This window comes from Marmota monax, unplaced genomic scaffold (assembly GCF_021218885.2).
Source record: "Marmota monax isolate L192 unplaced genomic scaffold, Marmota_monax_Labrador192_F-V1.1 WCK01_AAM20220418_F8-fsc00012, whole genome shotgun sequence".
NCBI classification, from domain to species: domain Eukaryota; kingdom Metazoa; phylum Chordata; class Mammalia; order Rodentia; family Sciuridae; genus Marmota; species Marmota monax.
Genome location: NW_026695227.1, coordinates 34,977,772 through 34,997,629, shown reverse-complemented (window position 1 = coordinate 34,997,629; position 19,858 = coordinate 34,977,772). Strand labels below are relative to the sequence as shown.

At 44.6% G+C, this 19,858-nt stretch overlaps 1 protein-coding gene across 1 annotated transcript in view; it reads right to left on the bottom strand.

Moving 5' to 3' along the window:
• Window positions 1-1,323: 1,323 nt before the first annotated feature.
• The window catches only part of Nckap1l (NCK associated protein 1 like), a 51,944-nt gene continuing 33,409 nt past the window's right edge, over window positions 1,324-19,858 (bottom strand). Inside the window, exons 21-31 of the mRNA XM_046436006.2 lie at window positions 19,417-19,635; window positions 17,752-17,882; window positions 14,184-14,281; window positions 13,946-14,039; window positions 13,710-13,792; window positions 13,361-13,441; window positions 10,755-10,848; window positions 9,597-9,713; window positions 9,006-9,115; window positions 6,827-6,916; window positions 1,324-2,738 (exon numbers count right to left, since the gene is read on the bottom strand). Of these exons, the coding sequence (XP_046291962.1) occupies window positions 2,607-2,738; window positions 6,827-6,916; window positions 9,006-9,115; window positions 9,597-9,713; window positions 10,755-10,848; window positions 13,361-13,441; window positions 13,710-13,792; window positions 13,946-14,039; window positions 14,184-14,281; window positions 17,752-17,882; window positions 19,417-19,635 (1,249 nt within the window). The 3' untranslated portion in view covers window positions 1,324-2,606. The remainder of the gene's footprint in view (window positions 2,739-6,826; window positions 6,917-9,005; window positions 9,116-9,596; window positions 9,714-10,754; window positions 10,849-13,360; window positions 13,442-13,709; window positions 13,793-13,945; window positions 14,040-14,183; window positions 14,282-17,751; window positions 17,883-19,416; window positions 19,636-19,858) is intronic.

Sequence of the window (19,858 nt, the reverse complement as noted above, 5' to 3'; positions counted from 1 at the left end):
CTAGTACTGAGCCACATCCCCAGCCCTATTTGTATTTTATTTAGAGACAGGGTCTCACTGAGTTGCTTAGCACCTAGCTTTTGCTGAGGCTGGCTTTGAACTTGTGAATCCTCCTGCCTCAGCCTCCTAAGCCACTGGGATTATAGGCATGTGCCACTGTGTCCAGCTCAGACAGTCACTTTTTGTTTCAGGTGATAAGGTCATCAGTGTCCTTCTCTTATTTCCTCCTGTTTTCTAGGGTCTCTGGTTTCTAAGTCTTGCCGTATGAAGAGGTGGTCTGGTCAGGTAGCGAGGTCTAGAAATGAACATGAGACTTAGGTCCCAGTTCTGCTTCCACTAATACTAGACACATGATCTTTAATAAGTCACTTACCACTGCTGAGTCTGTTTCCTGACCTGAAATAAGGAAGCCTTCCTCGGCTACCCTGCAGAATCGCTGTAAGAATGCAAAAGCACTTTGAAAAAGTATAGGTGGTAGATAAATGCATATAATTATACGTTTACAAAAAGATATTATGTCAAACCACAACATTTCAGAAATGAAGAACAAATCTGTGTCGGCAGGAATGAGGGGTAGGGAAGGAGGTGCGGGAGAGAAGTGAACATGTTACAAAAGAGGAACGTGAGGGATCCTGGGTGAAGGAACTGCTCAGTCTTCTGACTGAGCTGGCAGATAAGGGACTTGCCTAGAATTGAATACACACACAGAGAGAGAAATGAGTATAAGTAAAACTGGGACATCTGAATAAGATCAGTGGATTAGATCAATGTCAATATCCTGGTTGTGATGATGTACTATAGTTTTGTGAGATGTTGCCATTGAGGGAAACTGTGCAAAGATACATGGATCATTCTGAATGACTTCTTTCAAGTGTATATGGATTAACTATCTCAATAAATTTTTCAACTAAAAAGAGAGAGAGATCATGTCTACCCTCCATCTTCTTGTAACAATTTATCTCGCTATCTTCTAGGAGGGACTTTATAAGCAGTTCTCCATGCAGATGGAGAAGGGGTCTCTATCTTCTCAAGCAGAAGAATGGAGCAGAGATATGAAGGTGGGGGTCATTGATCAGATCTGAGTCTTCTCTTCCTCCTCAGCTGTGTTCACTGTCTCAGTAGGCCTGACACTGAATTACTCCTTACGACACAATGTCCTTCCGGTAGCAAGGAAGGACGATTAGCTGATGCATGAAGCAGGATTCCGTTGCTTCTCTCCTAAAGAACAGACAGTCGTTGCTAAGAAAAATTTGTGTGTTGATTTCGGGTGTCAAGAAAGTATTAACTAAGCATGGATCTGGAGAAATAAAAAGCAAACACACATTCAAAATCCAACAACAGATATCAAATAGGTTTAATGAAGGCCGGATGGTTTTGCCAAAAGCCAACAATTGCTTCCCTTTCATTGTGGAAGTATGGACATGACCCTAATTAATCGACGAGCTAATTATATTTGCCCACTCCAACTGCTCTGGACTTCTGACATACATGATCTGTTGCTCTCATCCTCTCTGGCAGTGGGTGCTCAGCAGTGATGGATGGGCCACTGTTTCCTGCCATGGAGTTAACTAAACCTAGTTCAGTGTTATCCTGAATGCCCCAGGCTTTGTGACACTTGAAATTCTAATTAGTGCAGAAAAGGGCTAAGTTGAAACAGCTTGTAGTCCCTCAAGGATACCCACTCTCAGGGCCCTACAACCTAATGAGGTCTGTGAAATTTAAGATCTAGAAGAGAAATCCCTGCCTGGAGCAACAGCTGTACCCAGGGCTGAAAAGAGGATTTGGGGTTAAATGAGTCCCTCCAAATAGGAAGAAGAGTGCCCCCAAATGGTGTGGGAGGAAAAATCCATAGGAGTCTGGTTTGCTTCACTGCCATGTGACCTAGGATTGACCCAGACCTTCCCTCTGCAATGGGTTGGGGAGATATCAAAGAAAAAGCAGGCAGGGTGATAGCAGAGAACTTGCTCATTATCCACAATGGGTAGGACAGCAGGTAGGCAGCAAAACCCTCTGGAGAGCACTTCCTCCCTGCCCCAGTGGGAAAGGCAGTCAAGCAGAGGCAGAGGAAGAACCCCACAAAGGAGAAGAGGGGTCCCTTTGCTGCCCCTCTGCAGTGGGAGCAGGCTGCATGTTTGCTGAATGCATTTGGAAGAGGAAGAGAGGAGATAATCGTCCTAATGAATGTGCAGGAGACAATAGCAGCTCCAGTGGGAGGATTATAAGCTCATTATGGTTTAATATGATGATTGATCATCTCTGCCCGCCAGCATTATCCTAGAATAGTGATGAAGGTCGGCGAGACCCATGCCTATCAGAGCCCAAGCTCTAGTCACCAGAATAGGAAATATACTTGTATGTCACTCATTTTTTTTTCTGGTAAAAAAAATTCATATATATATCCAATCCCCTAACTTTGTCCATAAAGTGTCCTCCACACCCCGAGCCTGCCCCACCTCTCTGGGTTCTCAGTCCTGTACTCTGCATACCAGTTCATCAGCATTGGTGCCTGACCTGCTCTCCCTAGTGACCCCATCCCCACTCCCACCCTTGAGAAAATGACCACAGCTTCCACCATGGCGTGGGTCTAGGCAGGTCCAAAGGGCCCTTCAGTGGGTATTGGCAGGCACCCGGTTCAAGTGGAAGGCCCGGGACACCTCCCGATAGGCATTTCGAAGCAGGACGTAAGGGAAACAGGACTCCAGCATGTCCAGGGTCAGGAAGGATGACTCCTCCACCACCTGGAACAGACAGGGCGAGAGATGAGAACCTTCAGCATTATGTATGTCTGTGACACTGTTCTTCATGCAACTCCCGGGATCTCTGAGGCCCTTAAGAGCTCCAAGAGAACAGAGTTCCAAATCACACTCCCCTCTTCCTCCCTCACCTAGTGTGACTCCAGGAGGGCAATGTGGACTCCTCAGATCTATTATAATGGCCCCTCTCCCCTTCATCAGGGCTATTGTAAAGAAAACAGAAGAAGAAGGCAGTGGAAAAAAAATTTTTCTTCCTGGTGGCAGAAAAAAACATTCTCTCCTGGATATTAAATTATATGGGAGAGGGCAGCACAGATGCAGGTAAAGATAGATAAAAGTGCCAATTACAAAGCTTCGCAGTGAGAGGAACAATTGCCACTGCAGGCCAAGGAAGAGGGGTCTAGAATCCACATGGGTCCTCTTGTGTTGGGCCTGTCTCCTCCCGTGCTCCGTCGTGTTTAGGGAACACTAAGGATGCTGCATAAAGAAGCAGGCATGATTAATTAGTTTAATTAGAAGCCTGTGTGTTATGGTAATCCCAGCAGCTCCAACAGCCAAGCAGGAAGATAGATCAAGATGCCCAGATAAGAGTGAGGGTGAGGGTAGGGGTGAGGGTAGGGGTGAGGGGTGAGGATGGGCAAAGGGAGCGAGTTCCCTAAGAGCAGCACAGCCCTGTGTTGCAGGGGAAAGCAGTGTGTCCAAGAGGTTAAGGAACTAAAAATGTGCTCTGGCCTGGTGTGGTGGCTCACACTCGTAATCCCAGTTACTTGGGAAGCTGAGGCAGCAGGCTTACAAGTTCAAGGTCAGGCTGGGCAACTGAGTGAGACCTTTATCAAAATAAAATAATAAGGGTTGGGGGTTACCTCAGTGGTAGAATGCTTGCCTAGTATGCATGAGGCCCTAAATTCAATCCCCAGTTCAAAAAGAAAGAAAAAAAAAAGAGAGAAAGCAATAGAGAGGTGTGTCCCCTATTCCCTGGCAATTCACACAGATGGGCCCCTTCCCAACATGTCTGGAATTTCAAGTTCTGAAAATCCACCAAGGGAAGAGAATCTGCCACAGTTACTCTTATATGTTTCTCTATCTGAAGTACTTTCAAGTTTTACGAGTTATAAGATTTTACTCTTCTCAAACACATGCGCATGGTAATACACAGAACGGCCTCAGAAGAGCAGACACTGTGGGTTGAAGGAAAGGAATGCTCCTGGGCAAATTTGCAGATCCCAGGTCTCATAACAGAAAGAGTTCCTTGCTCATAAGACTTTCAAACTGTAAGGCAGGAGAGAGATGAGCTTCCCTCTCCAGGATATCACTCTTAGGTACAGGGAAATGAGTGATGACTTCCAGAAGGATCCACTGGCCCATGACTTCCTGTTCCCAGAGAAGCACAAGAGAATAACAGAGTTCTGAACTGGTAGAAGTATATGGTACTGAAAGCAGCCCTAGAGTAGAAGCCTAATTAACTTAAGGTTCTAGTCTCAAATCTGCTCTCATATCACAGGGGAGACCTTGAGTATCATCTTTCTCTCCCTCTCCCTCAGTTTCCCCTCCTATGAATTTTAAGTCCTGGACTAATGGCCAAGATCTGGTCTGGTCTGACATCACAGATTCCATGATTTTCTGAGAGAGCCATCTCTTGCCCCCAGGAACCATGCCAGGAAAGGCTGGCAACATCGGGGTGGACACTGCCCAGACTTGACAGTGAAGACAGAAAATCCCAGGGAGAGAAGTATTGGCCAGAATTTGGGGCTACCCTCTCTTAACTCAGAACATAGCTCCTTCCCCTCCAGTCATTTCCAATTTATCTGTAGAAACATTTGCATTTAAATTGCTTTGCAGCAGCTAGTCCCTCCAATCTCCACCTCCAACAAATAATGCCAGGTCCTAACTCTGCTACTGCCATTCTGCTGGCCTCCCTGGGCGGCAACAAGAGACAGACATTTCCCCATGTTTGGGGGCAGAGGCAGTGGGATGGAGGACAGGGACAAAACAGAGGAGGTAGGCTCAGTGGCAATTCAGAACCACCTCCAACCTTACTGAGGGAAAACCACAAGAAGAATGCCTAAATCATCTGGAAACTAAAATGAGCAGCAGACAGAGGGGGAAGTGCATTTGTTGAGAACCTATAACGTACTGAGCAATTTTGTATATTTTATCTCATAAATCCTAACCACTCTATCATAAGGATTATTACCCGTTTTTTTTTTTTTGTTTGTTTTTGTTTGTTTGTTTTGTTTTTTTGGTACTGGGGGTTGAACCCAGGGATACTTTATCACTGAGCTATACACCCAGCCCTTTTATTAATTTTTTTTTGAGACAGTCTCATTAAATTGCTGAGTCTGGCCTTGAACTTGCAATCTTCTTGCCTCAGCCTCCCGAGTCAATGGGATTACAGACATGTGCCATCACACCTGGCTTTATTACCCACTTTTATGGATAAAGAATTATGCTGCTCCAAAGACTATGTTCCACCTAGCCCACTTCTGGCCTTTGCCCTTCCTCAGCCCTCTTGCCCCTCACCACACACAGCCCACACGCATACACACCACCATGTCCTTCCCTCCTCCATCCTATCCCCGATCAGCCTAGGCCTCTTCCTAGCTGGAGAAACTGAAACACAGATACCACTCTAGAGTTGGGGACCTGGAATGAGTCCCAGGAATATCTGCTTCCAAAATTTCTGGACCAAGGCCAATAGTACCAATGGAGGCCCACCTACCAAATGACTAAATAAACTAGCAAACTATTATCTTCTATCTTTCAGCCTTTATAATATACCTTTGTAATTTCATGGAAGTCTGAGCTTAAGAATTCTTAAACTCTAATGGTAATGTAGCTCAGTGGCAGAGCACTTGCCTAGCATGTGTTAAGCCCTGGGTTTGATTCCCACTACTACAAATAAACACACATAAGTAAATAACAATAAAGCTTTTTTCCAGATATGGTGGCACACACCCGTAATCCGGGTGACTTGGGAGCCTAAGTCAAGAGGATCGCAAGTTTGAGGTCAGCCTGGGCAATTTGGCAAGATACTTGTCTCAAAATGAAAAATGAAAAGAGCTGGGATTTAGGTCAGTGGCAGCGCCCTGGGTTCAATCCCCAGTACTTTAAAAAAACAAACAAACCTTAAAATCCTCAGAATTCAGACAGAACAGAGTAAAAGGAGGGAACCAGGCTCTAACACCATCCTCGTACTTTTCTCACTCCCAGCTTGAGGGATTTTGTATACACATATACAACTCCTGTCACATATACTTTAGGCCCTAGAGGTACACCCATAGTCTGGCTCAGTAGGATGGACTTGGAAAAGAAGTTCCACACCCACACAGGTTTAGTGTGTGCTTTGAGGTGGGACAGGGACTCTAGGTGAACATATCCTCTCCCCAGAGCCCACAGGAGGGTCTCTAGAACATATGCAAAGGCAGGAGCCACTCCTGTCCATATCTAAGTGTGGTACCAACATGGAGAATCACACTTTTAGAACAAAAGAGTGAATAAGCATGTTGAAGAGGGTCATGAAACAGGGGTGGGGGGAGAGACAAAGTCGAGTTTCCAGAACTTTCTGCCAGAGTAAAGGCAAACCCACAGCTTGAAAAGCAAAAAGTGACAGCAGGTGCTGGCTGATTGATGGCCCACTGGGTCCTGCCTTACAGCTAAAATCCTTTGCTTCCTGAGAGCCCTACCCTTAAACCTCTTCTGTTCCACTCTGTGCTAGTTAGGACTCTCTTCACAGTACCCTGAAGGACAAGAAATACAGTAGTAGGAAGTTGTCAAATAAAACCAAACACACGCTGAACAGGTAGTTACTGATAAGGGACACAGCTGTGCCATCAGGTCAGACTCACAAACAACGCAGGACAAGGAGCCCAGTCAGCAAGGGACCAGGAAGACTCTGCTCTGGGATTATAGCATAAATCTAAAATGTTGGCCAGAATGTGAGCATTAGACCCACAGGGCCAAGCAGAATTTAATTGTTAGTTAATGTTTTGGGGTGACGACAATGGCAGGGACCCAAAGACCCTAAAAAGGAGTCGTCTTCTCTTTTCTCAGACCAGTTTAAACAAGATACATACCAAGCGCATGAGTAGAGAAATGGATTCCCGATTTCGGGTTTTCAGCTTGTCGGTGTCCTGGCCCAGCTGCAAGAGGCTGACAGAGGCCACCTGGAAGGGAAGAATTTATAAAGAAGCAGATTTTTATGGAGGTCAGAATAGGACAGCCTCAGGCTACAGGAAGTTAAGAACAGACCAAGGAGGAGAGTTAAACCAGCTAGGATGTTCCCAAGGACTCCAGGTGGAGAGGCAAGTCCCCTCAGTTTCAGAGACGCACAGTGCCTATAAACAAGCCCAGATCGCATTGGCCTGCCAGTGCCAACAAATTGAGGTGGCTGAGGGTGCCCGAGGAGGAGCTGCACAGGGCAAAGGAAGAACCTAGAAAACAGGCCAGCGATGCTGTGTGCCAGGAGATTAATCTCTCTTTTCCCTGGCAGCCTCCAGACACCTCTGTCATCAGGCTGTTTACAGCTGACTCCCCTCACGACTGGAGCCAGAGCCAGGCCTCTGATTCAGACTCTTGCTCTTGGTATTCTCCTCCTGTCAACTCCCCAGGGGCTGTCATCTCCATTCACCTGCAGGCCCCCAACAGATCAAAGCAGGAGAGAGAAATGTGATTCACATCCCATACTTAGATTACCTGCATTTAGCAAACAAATAGGATAAAAAGGAAAAGGAGGCGGGGAATCCATTCTCACCCCATCTTAGAAATCTGATGTGAATTCTTTTTATATTTCAGATGTTCAGAGCCCATTCTGTATGGTTGGTTGTCCCAGTTTAGAGTCCCTCTAACCAACCTACAGACCTTGACATATACTTCTCAGGACAAGGGTATAATTCCTGAAACAACAATATGATCTACTGTTTCCTCCTGGAAGAAAAAAAAATTGCGGCTCCAGCTCTTAAATCAGGACCAAGCTTTTCAGAGGAAAAAACTTCCTGCTACTGAGAATGCTCAAACTGGCAGTGGATAATGGACCATGTATCAGAAGTGTATGGACAGGGGACAAATGAATGTCAGTAGAGGGGGCAGAGAGAGAAGAGGGGAGGGGAGGGGGGATAGTAGAGGATAGGAAAGGCAGCAGAACACAACAGACACTAGTATGGCAATATGTAAATCAATGGATGTGTAACTGATGTGATTCTGCAATCTGTATATGGGGTAAAAATGGGAGCTCATAACCCACTTGAATCAAAGTGTGAAATATGATATATCAAGAACTATGTAATGTTTTGAACAGCCAACAATAAAAAATAAAAAAAATAAAAAATAAAAAAATAAAAAAAAAAGAAGTGTATGGACAGGATTCCTCTGTGGAGGATTTAGAATGGAAAACACTAGGGCCTCTTTCAACTATGGAAGGAGATTATTTATTCTGTGTCTTTCCGGAGGCAAAACTAAGATCAATGGTGATAGTTACAGGAGTCAAACTTTGGCTGAAAACATTTTTTGAAACAGTTTTTCAAACAAATTGGACATAACCTATAGAGGAATCAGCCTTCTGGTTGTGAACCCCAGTCCACAGAAATCTAGATCAGTGGTTCTCAAAGTAAGAGCCCAAGACAAAGGACATCAAGTTTAACTAGAAACTCATTGGAAGTGCAAACTCTCCAGGTGACTCTGATTTCCAGTAAAATCTGAAAACTAGTCATTGACTGTCAACATAGAATTGGAAAGGGACTGGCAGGTTATAAAATTCAGTGTCTTGACAACTTTAATGCGCATCTGATCTTCTGGAGACCAAATTAGAAGCACAGAAACCCAGCTTCCCATGGCAAATTCTAATTCAGTAGGTCTAGGGTAAAGATCAAGAATCTATTTTAACAAGTTCCCCAGGATATTCCGATGCACACCCAGGTGATGAACGATGGATTCAGTTTTATCTCCCTAGTTGACAAATGGGAAAACTGAAGGCCTAAAAGTTAGCTCTTCAGACGTTATACAATCTTGTATAGTGGCAGAACTCAGATTTTTTCTTTGCACAGTGATTTTTCAAGTACTCGGGCAGAAGCCAAAACACCGGCTGTCAGGGAGTTTAGAACAAACTTCTGCCTTTCACAGAGGAGCCTCTCACTATTTACTGAATGATTCCAGTGAGAGGTGAACCTCGAAGGCCTGTTTGACAATAACTGTGGATTTGAGGACAACCAATTCCAACCCTTGGCCATCTTCCATTCCTTATCATCTAGACATACTCACCACCAAAAACTCTTTGAGGTGAGTTTCAATGTTCTTGTTATAGAGTGTGAAGAGGGCAGCAGACACCTGGATGATGGCCTTGGTCAAGCAGTGGATATTATTGTTGTAACCTGAAAGAAATTACAAAGTGAGCCACCCCAGGTTGATCCCGACAGGTAATTTCTCATTTCTTTCAGGCTGGGCTACCCCTATTTGACACCAAAAGGACTAGAAGACATTTGGGGAAGGATATTCCTGACATTTGACTGAAGTGCTTTTTGAAACAGAAATTTACACCTGAATCAGAAATCTGTATGTTCCAGCCTGGCATGGTGGTGCCCATCTATAATCCCAGCAGCTCAGGAGGCTCAGGAAGCTGAGGCAAGAGGATCACAAGTTCAAGGCCAGACTCTGTAATTTAGGGAGGCCCTAAGCAACTTGCTGAGACTCTTTTCAAAAAAAAAAAAAAAAAAGGCTGGGGGTGTGGCTCAGTGGTTAAGCACCCAATCCCTGGTATAAAAAAAAAAAAAAGAAATCTATATGTTCCAGGTAAGTGACCCCTAGGACACTAACCTGAATACCCTTGGTTTTTCACACCTACTCCTTACTTACCATCATTCTCAATGCTATAGAAGGAAGAAGGGTCCATGGCAAGGAGTGGGAGGGAAACAGCAAGAAAGATCAAGAGCAGGCAGGCCACCTTATATTCTTCTTCAGGGGATGAGCTGTCTGGTGAGAGGGAAAGAGGAAAAGCGAGTAAGTCAGCAAATAGGAGTTATCTTCTGGGCAGGGGTCCTGCTTCACAGAATTATGACCACATGAGAAAATATCTATGAGCACACTCTGTCAATCACTATAGGAAAGTGATTATGACTAAAGGAGACAGAACTAGCATCCACTTAAAGCCAATGGCTCAAATTCTGTAAGCCTCCTCTGATGACAGGGCAGAACTCCTAGCCTAGGGCTCTGCTGACCTGCAGTCCTGAAACACCTGTCAGCTTCCTGGAGGGAAGGAGAGGCAGGAAAGAGAGAGAAGACTCCTGGGCCATTAGAGAAAGGGGGGTAGTCTGGCAATTTCAAAAGGGCTCACTGCCAGTCACTGGATTCCATCCTCTTCTGGGTGTGTGTACATAGGAACATGCTACTCAGAGGAAATGTGTAATGAACAGTATGAGAGACAAGTGTGAGACTGGGGAAGGAGTGGATAGTGTCAAAGTGATGACGTGGGAGGGAAGAACACAGGATCAGAGTGGGGAAGTCAGATGCCATACCACACAACTTCCCGGGAAATCAGGTACAATTTTGGCTTGTTCTTTGATTCATTTGCATGAGTTTTGCTTCCCCAACCAGTGTATAAGTTCCTGTGAGCACTTGCTGAGCGCCAAACAGACTCTCATTTAGAGCATCATATCTAGCTAATTGGTACATCAATTGTTTGCAATATACAGAGAACCCTAAATCACCTACATAAATATTTTCTGGGGCTGGGTTGTAGCTCAGTGATAGAGCTAGCACATGTGAGGCACTGGGTTCAATCCTCAGCACCATATTAAAAAAGCAAATAAAATAAAGGTACTGTGTCCATCTACAACTAAAAATTTTTTTTTAATTTTCTGGAGGTTGGGGTCTAAAGACTGCAGGTCTTTCCATACCTACCAGTTTATATCCTCTGAATTCACAATCCCAAATAAAGGCTTATTTGACATTGACATTTTCTTTCCCAAAAGTAGGGCACAAGCCCTCCCTCATCCCAGCTGTCCCCTATCTTACCAGCTTTCAGGTTGGCAATGGCAGCCACTAGGGCTGGGTCAATGTCACAGCCCACCCCTGCAGCAGATGCCAGCTCAAAGATACTCAGGGTCACCTGGTAGAGAAGAAAACAACATTTTGGGTAGGAATCCAGGAGAAAAGTACTTGACAGAAGCTATAAGCAACCTGAATTCCTGGATCACAGATTTTAAGATTTTGGTGTACTATATCATTTTTTCTAGATATTCTTTCAAAGCTTTCCCTAGTCTCCAGGAAGAAAGCCCAAATGCCTTAACTTGGTATTCAGGACACTCCACTGTACAAATTTACTTTTCAATCTTATTTCCCTAAATGCTTCATTCAATGAAGCGAGGGTAATTTATTCACTGTCCCCAAACCACAACTTCCTTTCTTTCTTTTACACTTTGGTTCACTTCTTGCCTCTCGGCTCTTTCCTTCCTCTACTTACATCGAAGTCACGCCCATCCCTTAGGCTCAATTCTAATCTCAATCTGCCCTGTGAAGGCCTCCCCGGTTACCTCAGCCCAAACTCATCTCCCCCCACCCCTTAAATTGGTCCCTCTAGCATTGATACACACAGCACCTGGCATTGCTTATCTTTTCAGAAAGGAAGTGAGACATATGGCTGATCTCACCAAATAGATTATAACTTTTTGAACCCCACGGCATAGTGAAGGGAGAAGGTGACTTTAGAACAAAACAGATCTAAACTCAAATCCTAGCAACCAACTCATTAAAATATGATTTTGGCTTAACCTCTTTGGGCCTCAATTTTCTCATCTGTAAAACTGGGATAATAACACTTAGCTAACAGAGTTATTGTGAAAATTCAATTAGATCTCAAGGGCAAAGCTCCTGTCTACCCTAATGACTAACAGAGCAAATGTTGTTATGCCTTTTCCTCTTTATCTTAAAACCAGGAACTCTGATTTTTCTTTATCCTCTCTAGCATTTAATACAATGCTAAGAACACAGAAGATGTTCAAAAAGATTGATTGATTGATACCTGAATCCCTTGTTGTACTTACAATAAGGTTCCCAGGTTATAGGTCCCCAACCCCCACTCCCACACCAAGAACTCAAACTCCTTTTTAGGCTTAAAATATTAAAAAAAAAATCAATAAAACTTTGCAATATTCCAAGAGAACAAGAATAATTGCTTCTAAGTAGCACATCTTTATACAGACATCACAACATGCACACACTTTGTTCATGGTACTGACCCAGAAGGCAAACCTTAGCCACCTTCTGCTCTGCCCTTTACTTAAATCCCCTAGGCCCCAGTTGACCCTGTTTGTGGCAACCATGGCCAAGCAGATCAGGACCTGGTCCATGGCCTGTAACTTCCTGAAAGGGTCTTGTTTTGTCTCCTCCTAATCTTTTTATCTCTCGAGCAAGTAACAGCTCTCGGATGGACAGGCCATCCCCCTTCTCTGCCCACACCTGCTTATTTTTCACAGGCAAGCTCGCAGCTGCCCAGGAGATATCAGCTAGACAAGCTCCTGACAGGCTAGAGCGTTCAGCCCCAACAGAAGCAGCTGCCCAAAACCCAGGCTCAGTCCCAAATCAGAACATTCAGGAGGGCAGTCAACCTAGAGACGCATCGGCATCGCTCCTGCTGCCCCCATGACCACCCCTCAGGTGATTTCAGGCAGGTAGAGGAGAAACTTCATTCACTCTTTTGTTCTCAAAGCAAGGAAGTTTTTCGTAATATCCAATTTAATTTTTTTCCCTAATACTGGGGATTTAACCTCATACTGGCACATGCTAGTCAAGCACTCTACCACTGAGCTACACCCCAACCCTTTTGATTTTTAGACAGGGTCGTGCTAAATTACGCAGGCTGACCTTGAACTTTCAATTCTCCTGCCTCAGTCCACAGAGTAGCTAGGATTACAGGAATGCATCACTGGCTCCAGCTTAAATTATTCCTTCTCACCAAACCTCTCTCCTTTAAAGGAATCATAAAAGTAGCCACCTGCTTTTGCATTGGAAAGAACTTGTCCCCAGGCTTTGGCTATATTTCCTACGTAACATACTTATTTGTTCCAGATGATTGAAAAGACAAGATGCCTAAAAGATGTGCAAGGGGTGTGGACATCTAACTCAGGTGACCTGTAGAAGCCCTTCTTCCTCTTTTGCAAAAGGGCCCTGAGGCAGGTGACAAAGGGCCAGAAAGGTTAAGAACCAGGAAGAAGAAAAGAGCAGGGAAAAAAAAAAAAGAACTCTGAGGAGAGGCAGAGTGGGTGAGAACGGGAAGAACAAACCTTACAAAAAGTACTGGAGCTCCTGTCTAAAGAGGGGACCTGCCTGCATACAGCTTGGCATCTAATTTGCACATTGCTTACCTCAGGTGAAAGCCTACAGGCACATCTCCACTCCAGGAATGTTTCCCCAACCTCCCCAGACTCCACTTCTCTCCCTATTCCTCCAAAGTCTCCCTAGCTCCACTTTCTCTCTCCAAGAATATCTGCTGCCCATTTTCCTCTTGGAATCCTGGCTGATTCCTGCAGTGTTCTTCAGAGCCCTCTCCCTCCCAGTCCCTAGCTACACCATTCTCCCCCAGCAAAGGTCTCCTAACTGGATTCCACTTGGCACCTTCCTACCTTGATGTCTGTGTCTGGAGTGACAAACTCCTTCAGGCACTCGATAGGACCCATGAGAAATGGGCAGTGGGAAGAGAACACCTGGAGGAAGAAAAGATGAATGAGTCCACAGAGCAGCAGCCAGCACCTTCCCAAACAAGGGGGGACAAGTGGAAAAGGGGCCTCAACTTAGATAAGAATGTCATCAGCTATCCAAGCTATCCCTCCCCTCGTGCCTCTAGGTTTCCTCAGCTCATCTAGTCACCGGGACCTCCTGGGACTTCTGCTTCTTTTCAGTGCTCACCAATCCCTTTCACAACTTCTCATGCAAACTCTACCCACAGAACATCTGGGATTCTCTGACACTCACCTCCTGAAGTCCCTCTTGAGCCATGGCCCTAAAACTGAGAATAACTCCAATAATGGTCATGCGCTTCAACACATTATCTGCTCCTGAGGGGAAAGAGGGATATTAGAGATGAGATCTTAAGAGAGTGATAGTTTTGCTTCTTCAAACCCAGCCTAACCTCAGGTCCCTGAAAACCCTTGTCATCGACAATGCCATTTCCATAGCATAGTTCTTTCTCATTGTAGAGAAATATGTACCCATCAGCTGTGGCAGCAGAGAAGCCATCAAGTCCGGCTTGCTAAAGTTGGATCTGATCTGAACAAGTATATCCATGTTTTCCACCACCAATTTCTGCAGCCCAGGAACAGTGAGACATTAAGTAGGGGAAAAAAGAGAGAGAGAGACACCAATGTTACATCTTTCCTCCAGCCTCCTTCACCTACCCCTTCTCTCCCAAGGTGGGACCCTTCTCCAGGGGACCTGTTTCCACAGTACCTTTAGCTCCACAATCTGAGAGGTCACATGCCACATCAGGTTTTCACTCAGGAACTTCATGCCGTAGGGGCCCAAAAGTTCAGCCAAGGCTCGCATCTCTGGAATAGAGTTTTAGAGGTCCCAAGTGGGACTCAGGGGATGCTGGGGCATTTGTACAACAGAATAGGGTAATTTGAACTTTAAAATGTCTGGCAAGGAAAGGAAGTGGGAAGCTGAAGAGCAAAGATGGCTTGAAATCCTGCATTCAGGTGACAGGTCTAGTCTGTCCACAGGATAATTTACCCTCTTCCCACTACGACTCACACCAAGATAACTATGACCTCACTTTCTTGTAAGAATCTGTACTTTCCCAAGCCCTTCACTTGATACCTGGGTTTGGCTCTTGCCATACTAGCTTCATGAGTTGTTAAGACTTCAAATAAGCCATTGAGTCTCTCTGAGCCTATTTACTTCTCTGTAAAATTAAGAAATTCATGTCTCCTGTGAATTCCTCACAGGGTTGATGTAAGAATAAGATGCTACATTAGAAAAACCTTACAAAACTATAAAGATACATATGAACAAGGGATTCTTTTTTAAAAAAAAAAGAGAGAGAGAGAGAGGGAGACAGAGAGAGAATTTTTTTTAATATTTTTTTTTTTTTTAGTTTTCGGCGGATACAACATCTTTGTTTGTATGTGGTGCTGAGGCTAGAACCTGGGCCACACACATGCCAGGCGAGCACGCTACCACTTGAGCCACATCCCCAGCCCCAAACAAGGGATTCTTTTTGTGTTGGTTAATAACGGCTCTCTGAGGTCTGGGCCCAGGCACTTCATCCTGGCTTTACAGACAAGAGGGGTTAGGTGCTCGTCCAAGGTCTCTTATTCACGTCAGGGGCAGGTCCAGAAATACAATGCAATGCCTCTTTTACTTTCCTTATTTAATGTGTCCAAGTTTTCCAAGCTACCTTTTCTTTTTTCTTTTTTCAACACACATCCCCAGAGTCTCCACTCTTCTTTTCCTTTCATTTTTTTTCCCCTCTAAATCTGGTCTTTCTCAGTGCCTTCTTCCTCCCCACCCAGACTGCTTTTGCCCTTTGTGAATTAAATAAAACCTGCCTGGGGAAATTCCGTGTTGGAAGCACTAGTGACAAACTCTGCTAGGGAGGAACTCTGGCTGTGATCTTTGGCTATGGGCCATCCCAGCAGGAAAAACCGTAAAAGAATAGAAGTAACAACAACTAGAGAGCTGTAGAAGAAAGGCAAGGTGATTATCATTAATCAGAGTTTAGGGAGAAAAGCGTCAAGCCCTGCACTCAAGTCTTTGAAGGCAGGACCACTTGATCTCTACCTCCCCCAATGACAGAAGAAGGAAGCAAACCTGATCACAGCAGATGACACAGAACATTGTCCAAAGTAGACACTAGACTCTTTCAGAGTCACCTATTTGTAATAGGGAGAACTGAGCTAAGAATTATGCAAGAATTTCCTAACTGGTCAGCTTAGATAATGCTAAACATGGCTGACAGAAGGAAAGGGAACCACCTTCTCTGGAGCTGACAGAGAGGAGACACACTGATCTACTGGTTTGGATCTGTGGAACCTCTTTATTCCAGTCTTCTTACACCCAGCTAGTAACCCCAGGACATCCTTCTCCTTCTATCTATCTATTTTTGCAATAGCATTGCCCCATTGCCATGGTAACCCCAGGAAATTGGGGTGGGGGTGGCAGAAGGGGGAATGAACATTACCTCCTGCTGCTTGTCAGTTGTCAGCAAGACCTAAAGCAGATCTTAGAGGCTGCCTATAGCTTGGGAGTACAGCTGTTGGGAAGGGGACATCTAAAACCCCCCAGCAGGTAAGGTACGATGACAGTAAGGAGGCAGAACTGGAAAACACTACTGTGTAAAAACACAACTGTAGGGCTGGGGCTGGGACTCAGTGGTAGAGCACTTGCCTCACATGTGTGAGGCACTGGGTTCAATCCTCAGCACCACATAAAAATAAATGAATAAATAAATATATTGTGTCCATCTACAACTAAAAAAATTAAAACCAAAAAAACACACCTGTACACTCTGGCTTTCTTAGTATCCTCAAAGGAGGAGGGAAAAAGATAGAGGACAAGATCCCTGGAACATCTTCTGCCTGTCCCAGTCACCATGCACAATCCACGATTTATAGAGGTGAGAGGAAGAAGAAGGAGGGATAGTTCATGAATGACTAAATCCATAAAACAACATTAAAAAGGATCTGGCCAGGTCTTGTGGCACACGGCCTATAATCCCAACTACTCAGGAGGCTGAGGCAGGAGAATCACAAGTTAAAGGCCAGCCTGGGAACCTCAGCAAAACCCTCTCTCAAAATAAAAAGAGCAGGAATAGACCTCAGTGATAGAGCACTTGCCTAGCACATGCAAGGTCCTGGGTTCAATCCCTAGTACCAAGAAAAAAAAAGAAAAAAAAAAAAGATCTGTATGGTTTTAAGCCCTCTTTAAAAAGGGACCAGCTGCTGGGCATGGTGGCACATGTCCATAATTCTAGCTATTGGGGAAATTAAGGCAGAAGGATGGCAAGTTCAAGGCCAGCCTATGCAACTTAATAAGACCCTGTGTCAAAAAAAAAAAAAAAATCGGGGCTGGGTTTGTGGCTCAGTGGTAGAGTGCTTGCCTCACATGTGTGTGGTCCTGGGTTCAATCCTCAGCACCATGTAAAAATAAATAAATAAAATGAAGATATTAAAAAAATCTTTTGGTGGGGGACACATTGGGGATATAGCTCAGTATAGCTCAGTAGTAAGATACTCCTGGGTTAAATTCTCCAGAACCTCAAAAATAATAGTAATATAGAAAAATAGAGACCAGCTTCCCAACTCTTTCCCTTCACAGCCCTTATCTACCCCTGCCCACCCATCCACCCCCACACAAAAGCTTTCTATCAACTGAGAAGCAGCCCTACATTGTTCTAGTTTTTGCTTGAGTTGAAATTCCAGTCCTACCATTTATGAACGCATGACCTTAGGCAAGCTTTTACACTCTTTGTATCTCAGTGTCTTCATCTGGAAAATGGGAATAATGAGTGTATCTACTTCAAACTGTTGTGAGGATTATCTGAGTTACTATGCGTGAATATTTAGAACTCTGCTCACAATAAATGTCACTTATGGTCCCATCATCATTGTTATCATTAAACATCAGCAATCCAAACATGGGCAAGGCTCTAAATTTATCCCCAGGGAAGAAAATGCCATGGCATCAGACCACTGTTAAATCATTTCAAGCATGAGAATGCCCTCCTTATGCTTTACCCATCACTAATGTGCTGCTCCTGCATTCTCTGTAGAAAAATAAACCCCTTCAGTGATTTCAACATTCCTGCCTAGCTCCTAAACTCTTTTTCTTCTCCACTCTCAGCACCCCCAGGCCACTCCTCAATTCTGGGCCTTGCTTAGAATCTCTTTATTTTTCCCAAAATCCTTAGCAGAGATAATGAAGAGAATGTAGAAGGATCACTCTGCAGGTAGAAAAAATTAGATGGGTCTGTGGGCCAAGGTGTTGTTGGAAGGGAAAGACCAGGCCCTGGGCTCACCAGAGATGTCAGAGAACTCCTCTGCGCTGAAGTTGTGCTCCCCCTCTCGGGGAAGGCTGATGAAGGCCTGCATGGCTGGGGAGAGGATGATGGTCCCACTGCTTGTCTGTCTAAGCAGACTTTCTAAGTACCTACAAGGTTGGCCAAGAAAGCATAAGTTAGTGTCCAATCCCTTCTCCCAATCACTGCTGCCTACCACTACCACTGGGCTTGGGAAGAGAAATTCTGCTAAAGACCAGGGTAGGGAGAAGAGACTCAAAGAAGACAATACAACAATCCACACCCCAAGCTCTGGCCTCTGATCTGCAGGGTATTTCTCTATGCTGAAAAATGCAATGGCACGTACGTCTAATCCCTCAGCCCTACTCTTTTCCAACAATTGCATTCTTTCAACCTTGCCTTCTGTCAGATAAGACAGGCTCAATCTGGCATAAAAAAGAAATTCTTCTGGGGCCTGGGGTATATATAGCTCAGTATTTGAGCACCTGCTTAGCATGTGCAAGACTCAGGGTTCAATTCCTACCAAAAAAAAAAAAAAAAATCCTACTAATTGGGGCCCTCTAAGATATACTTAGTGTCAACTGATAACAACAATAGGGTTGGACTGAGGACCTAGGAACCTGGAGGTTAACCTCAAGTCAAACTTCCTGGGCAGAGAGAAGCCCCATGAACACTGGTCATCCACTCTTCAAATATTTCCTCCTGACCTCTGAGTTTTGAGGAGCCAGGAGCCAGCCAGTACAGGGGGAAGGGTTTGCCCAACTCCTGCCACTACTTACTCAGGCACCAGCTCTGAGTCTATTTTACAGATGTCACAAGTTAACCACCAGTGGGCCAACCCCACTGTCAAATATATTCTTCCCTTTCAATTTTAATTTGTTATCAAGTTTTTAATCAGATATTTTACATCAAAAATAAGAGTTTACTGGGTATGATTCAGGTGTTGCTAAATGGTAGATGTCCCCTTTAGAGGAGCATCCCCTCTCCACCCTCTAAAAGTCCTCAGCTAGCTCATGACATCCCTTATCTTGCCTGCCTGATCCCTGTTGACCTTTGTATTTGCAAACTTTGCTCCCCTTACTCAGGGGGTTCTTTGCAGATGGCTCCCGCTAAACTGATATTAGATTAAGAGCACCACCCAGTGGCTTGAGAAAGGGAATCCAGCTCCTCAAAAATATCAGAGGAAATGGCATTGATTACACCTTCTCCAATCTGGGGAAGGAGGCCACCTTTCCTATTAAGAATAATCTCCTAGACTTGATATGGCCATGTCTGGGGATGAGGAAACAAAGTTCCAGGGAGAAGTCAGTAGAATGTTCTCAGAGGGAAAAGCTAGAGCAAAAAGAAATCAGGATATCTGAAAGAGGAAGTTAAAAATTAAAACAGTAAGAATCTAGAAAAAGAAGGTTAAGAAGTGGAGATGAATAGGAAAGGGGTCAAATGGCTGCAGGGTGGGCTGATGGGTGTTATCTCGAAGTTCAGAAAGAAACCTCATGGGAAACAGAAGTCGGTCAGCATTTGTCCCAGCTTACTGCCCTGATCCTCAAGCAGAAACAAGCCTTCATTTGGGGGCCCATGATCCTGGAAGCTAAAATGCTTGGGCCCTACAAAGAAAAAAGTGCTAATAAGAAGGAAAGGCACTGGGGAAGGGTAAGCAACACTGACCAATTCGTATAGAGAGTGGTGATGGTCTGTTCCCCATACGAGTCCAGTGGCTGTGTCTGCTGCAGAAGAGCATTGCGGATGACTCTGGAAGCGTCTGCACCCAAAAACTGGGCCAGTGACTGTATGAACCCAATGTATGCTTTGACTCCGGCCAATAGCTCAGAAGGCCTTAGGATCTCCTGGGTTGCAGCGTTGTAGCCAGCCAGCCACACAATGGCTCTAAGTGATTAAAAAATAATAATAATAATAATAATAATAACAATCATAATGATAAATAACATAACACTTATTGAGTGTGTCCTATGCTCCAGATGCTGGGCTCTGATTTTACTACACATAATATCTCATTTAAACCTCATAGCAACCTAATAAGGTAGGGACAATTATCTCCACTTTACAAATAACAAAACGGAGGCATAGAATAAATCACTTGTTGAAGACC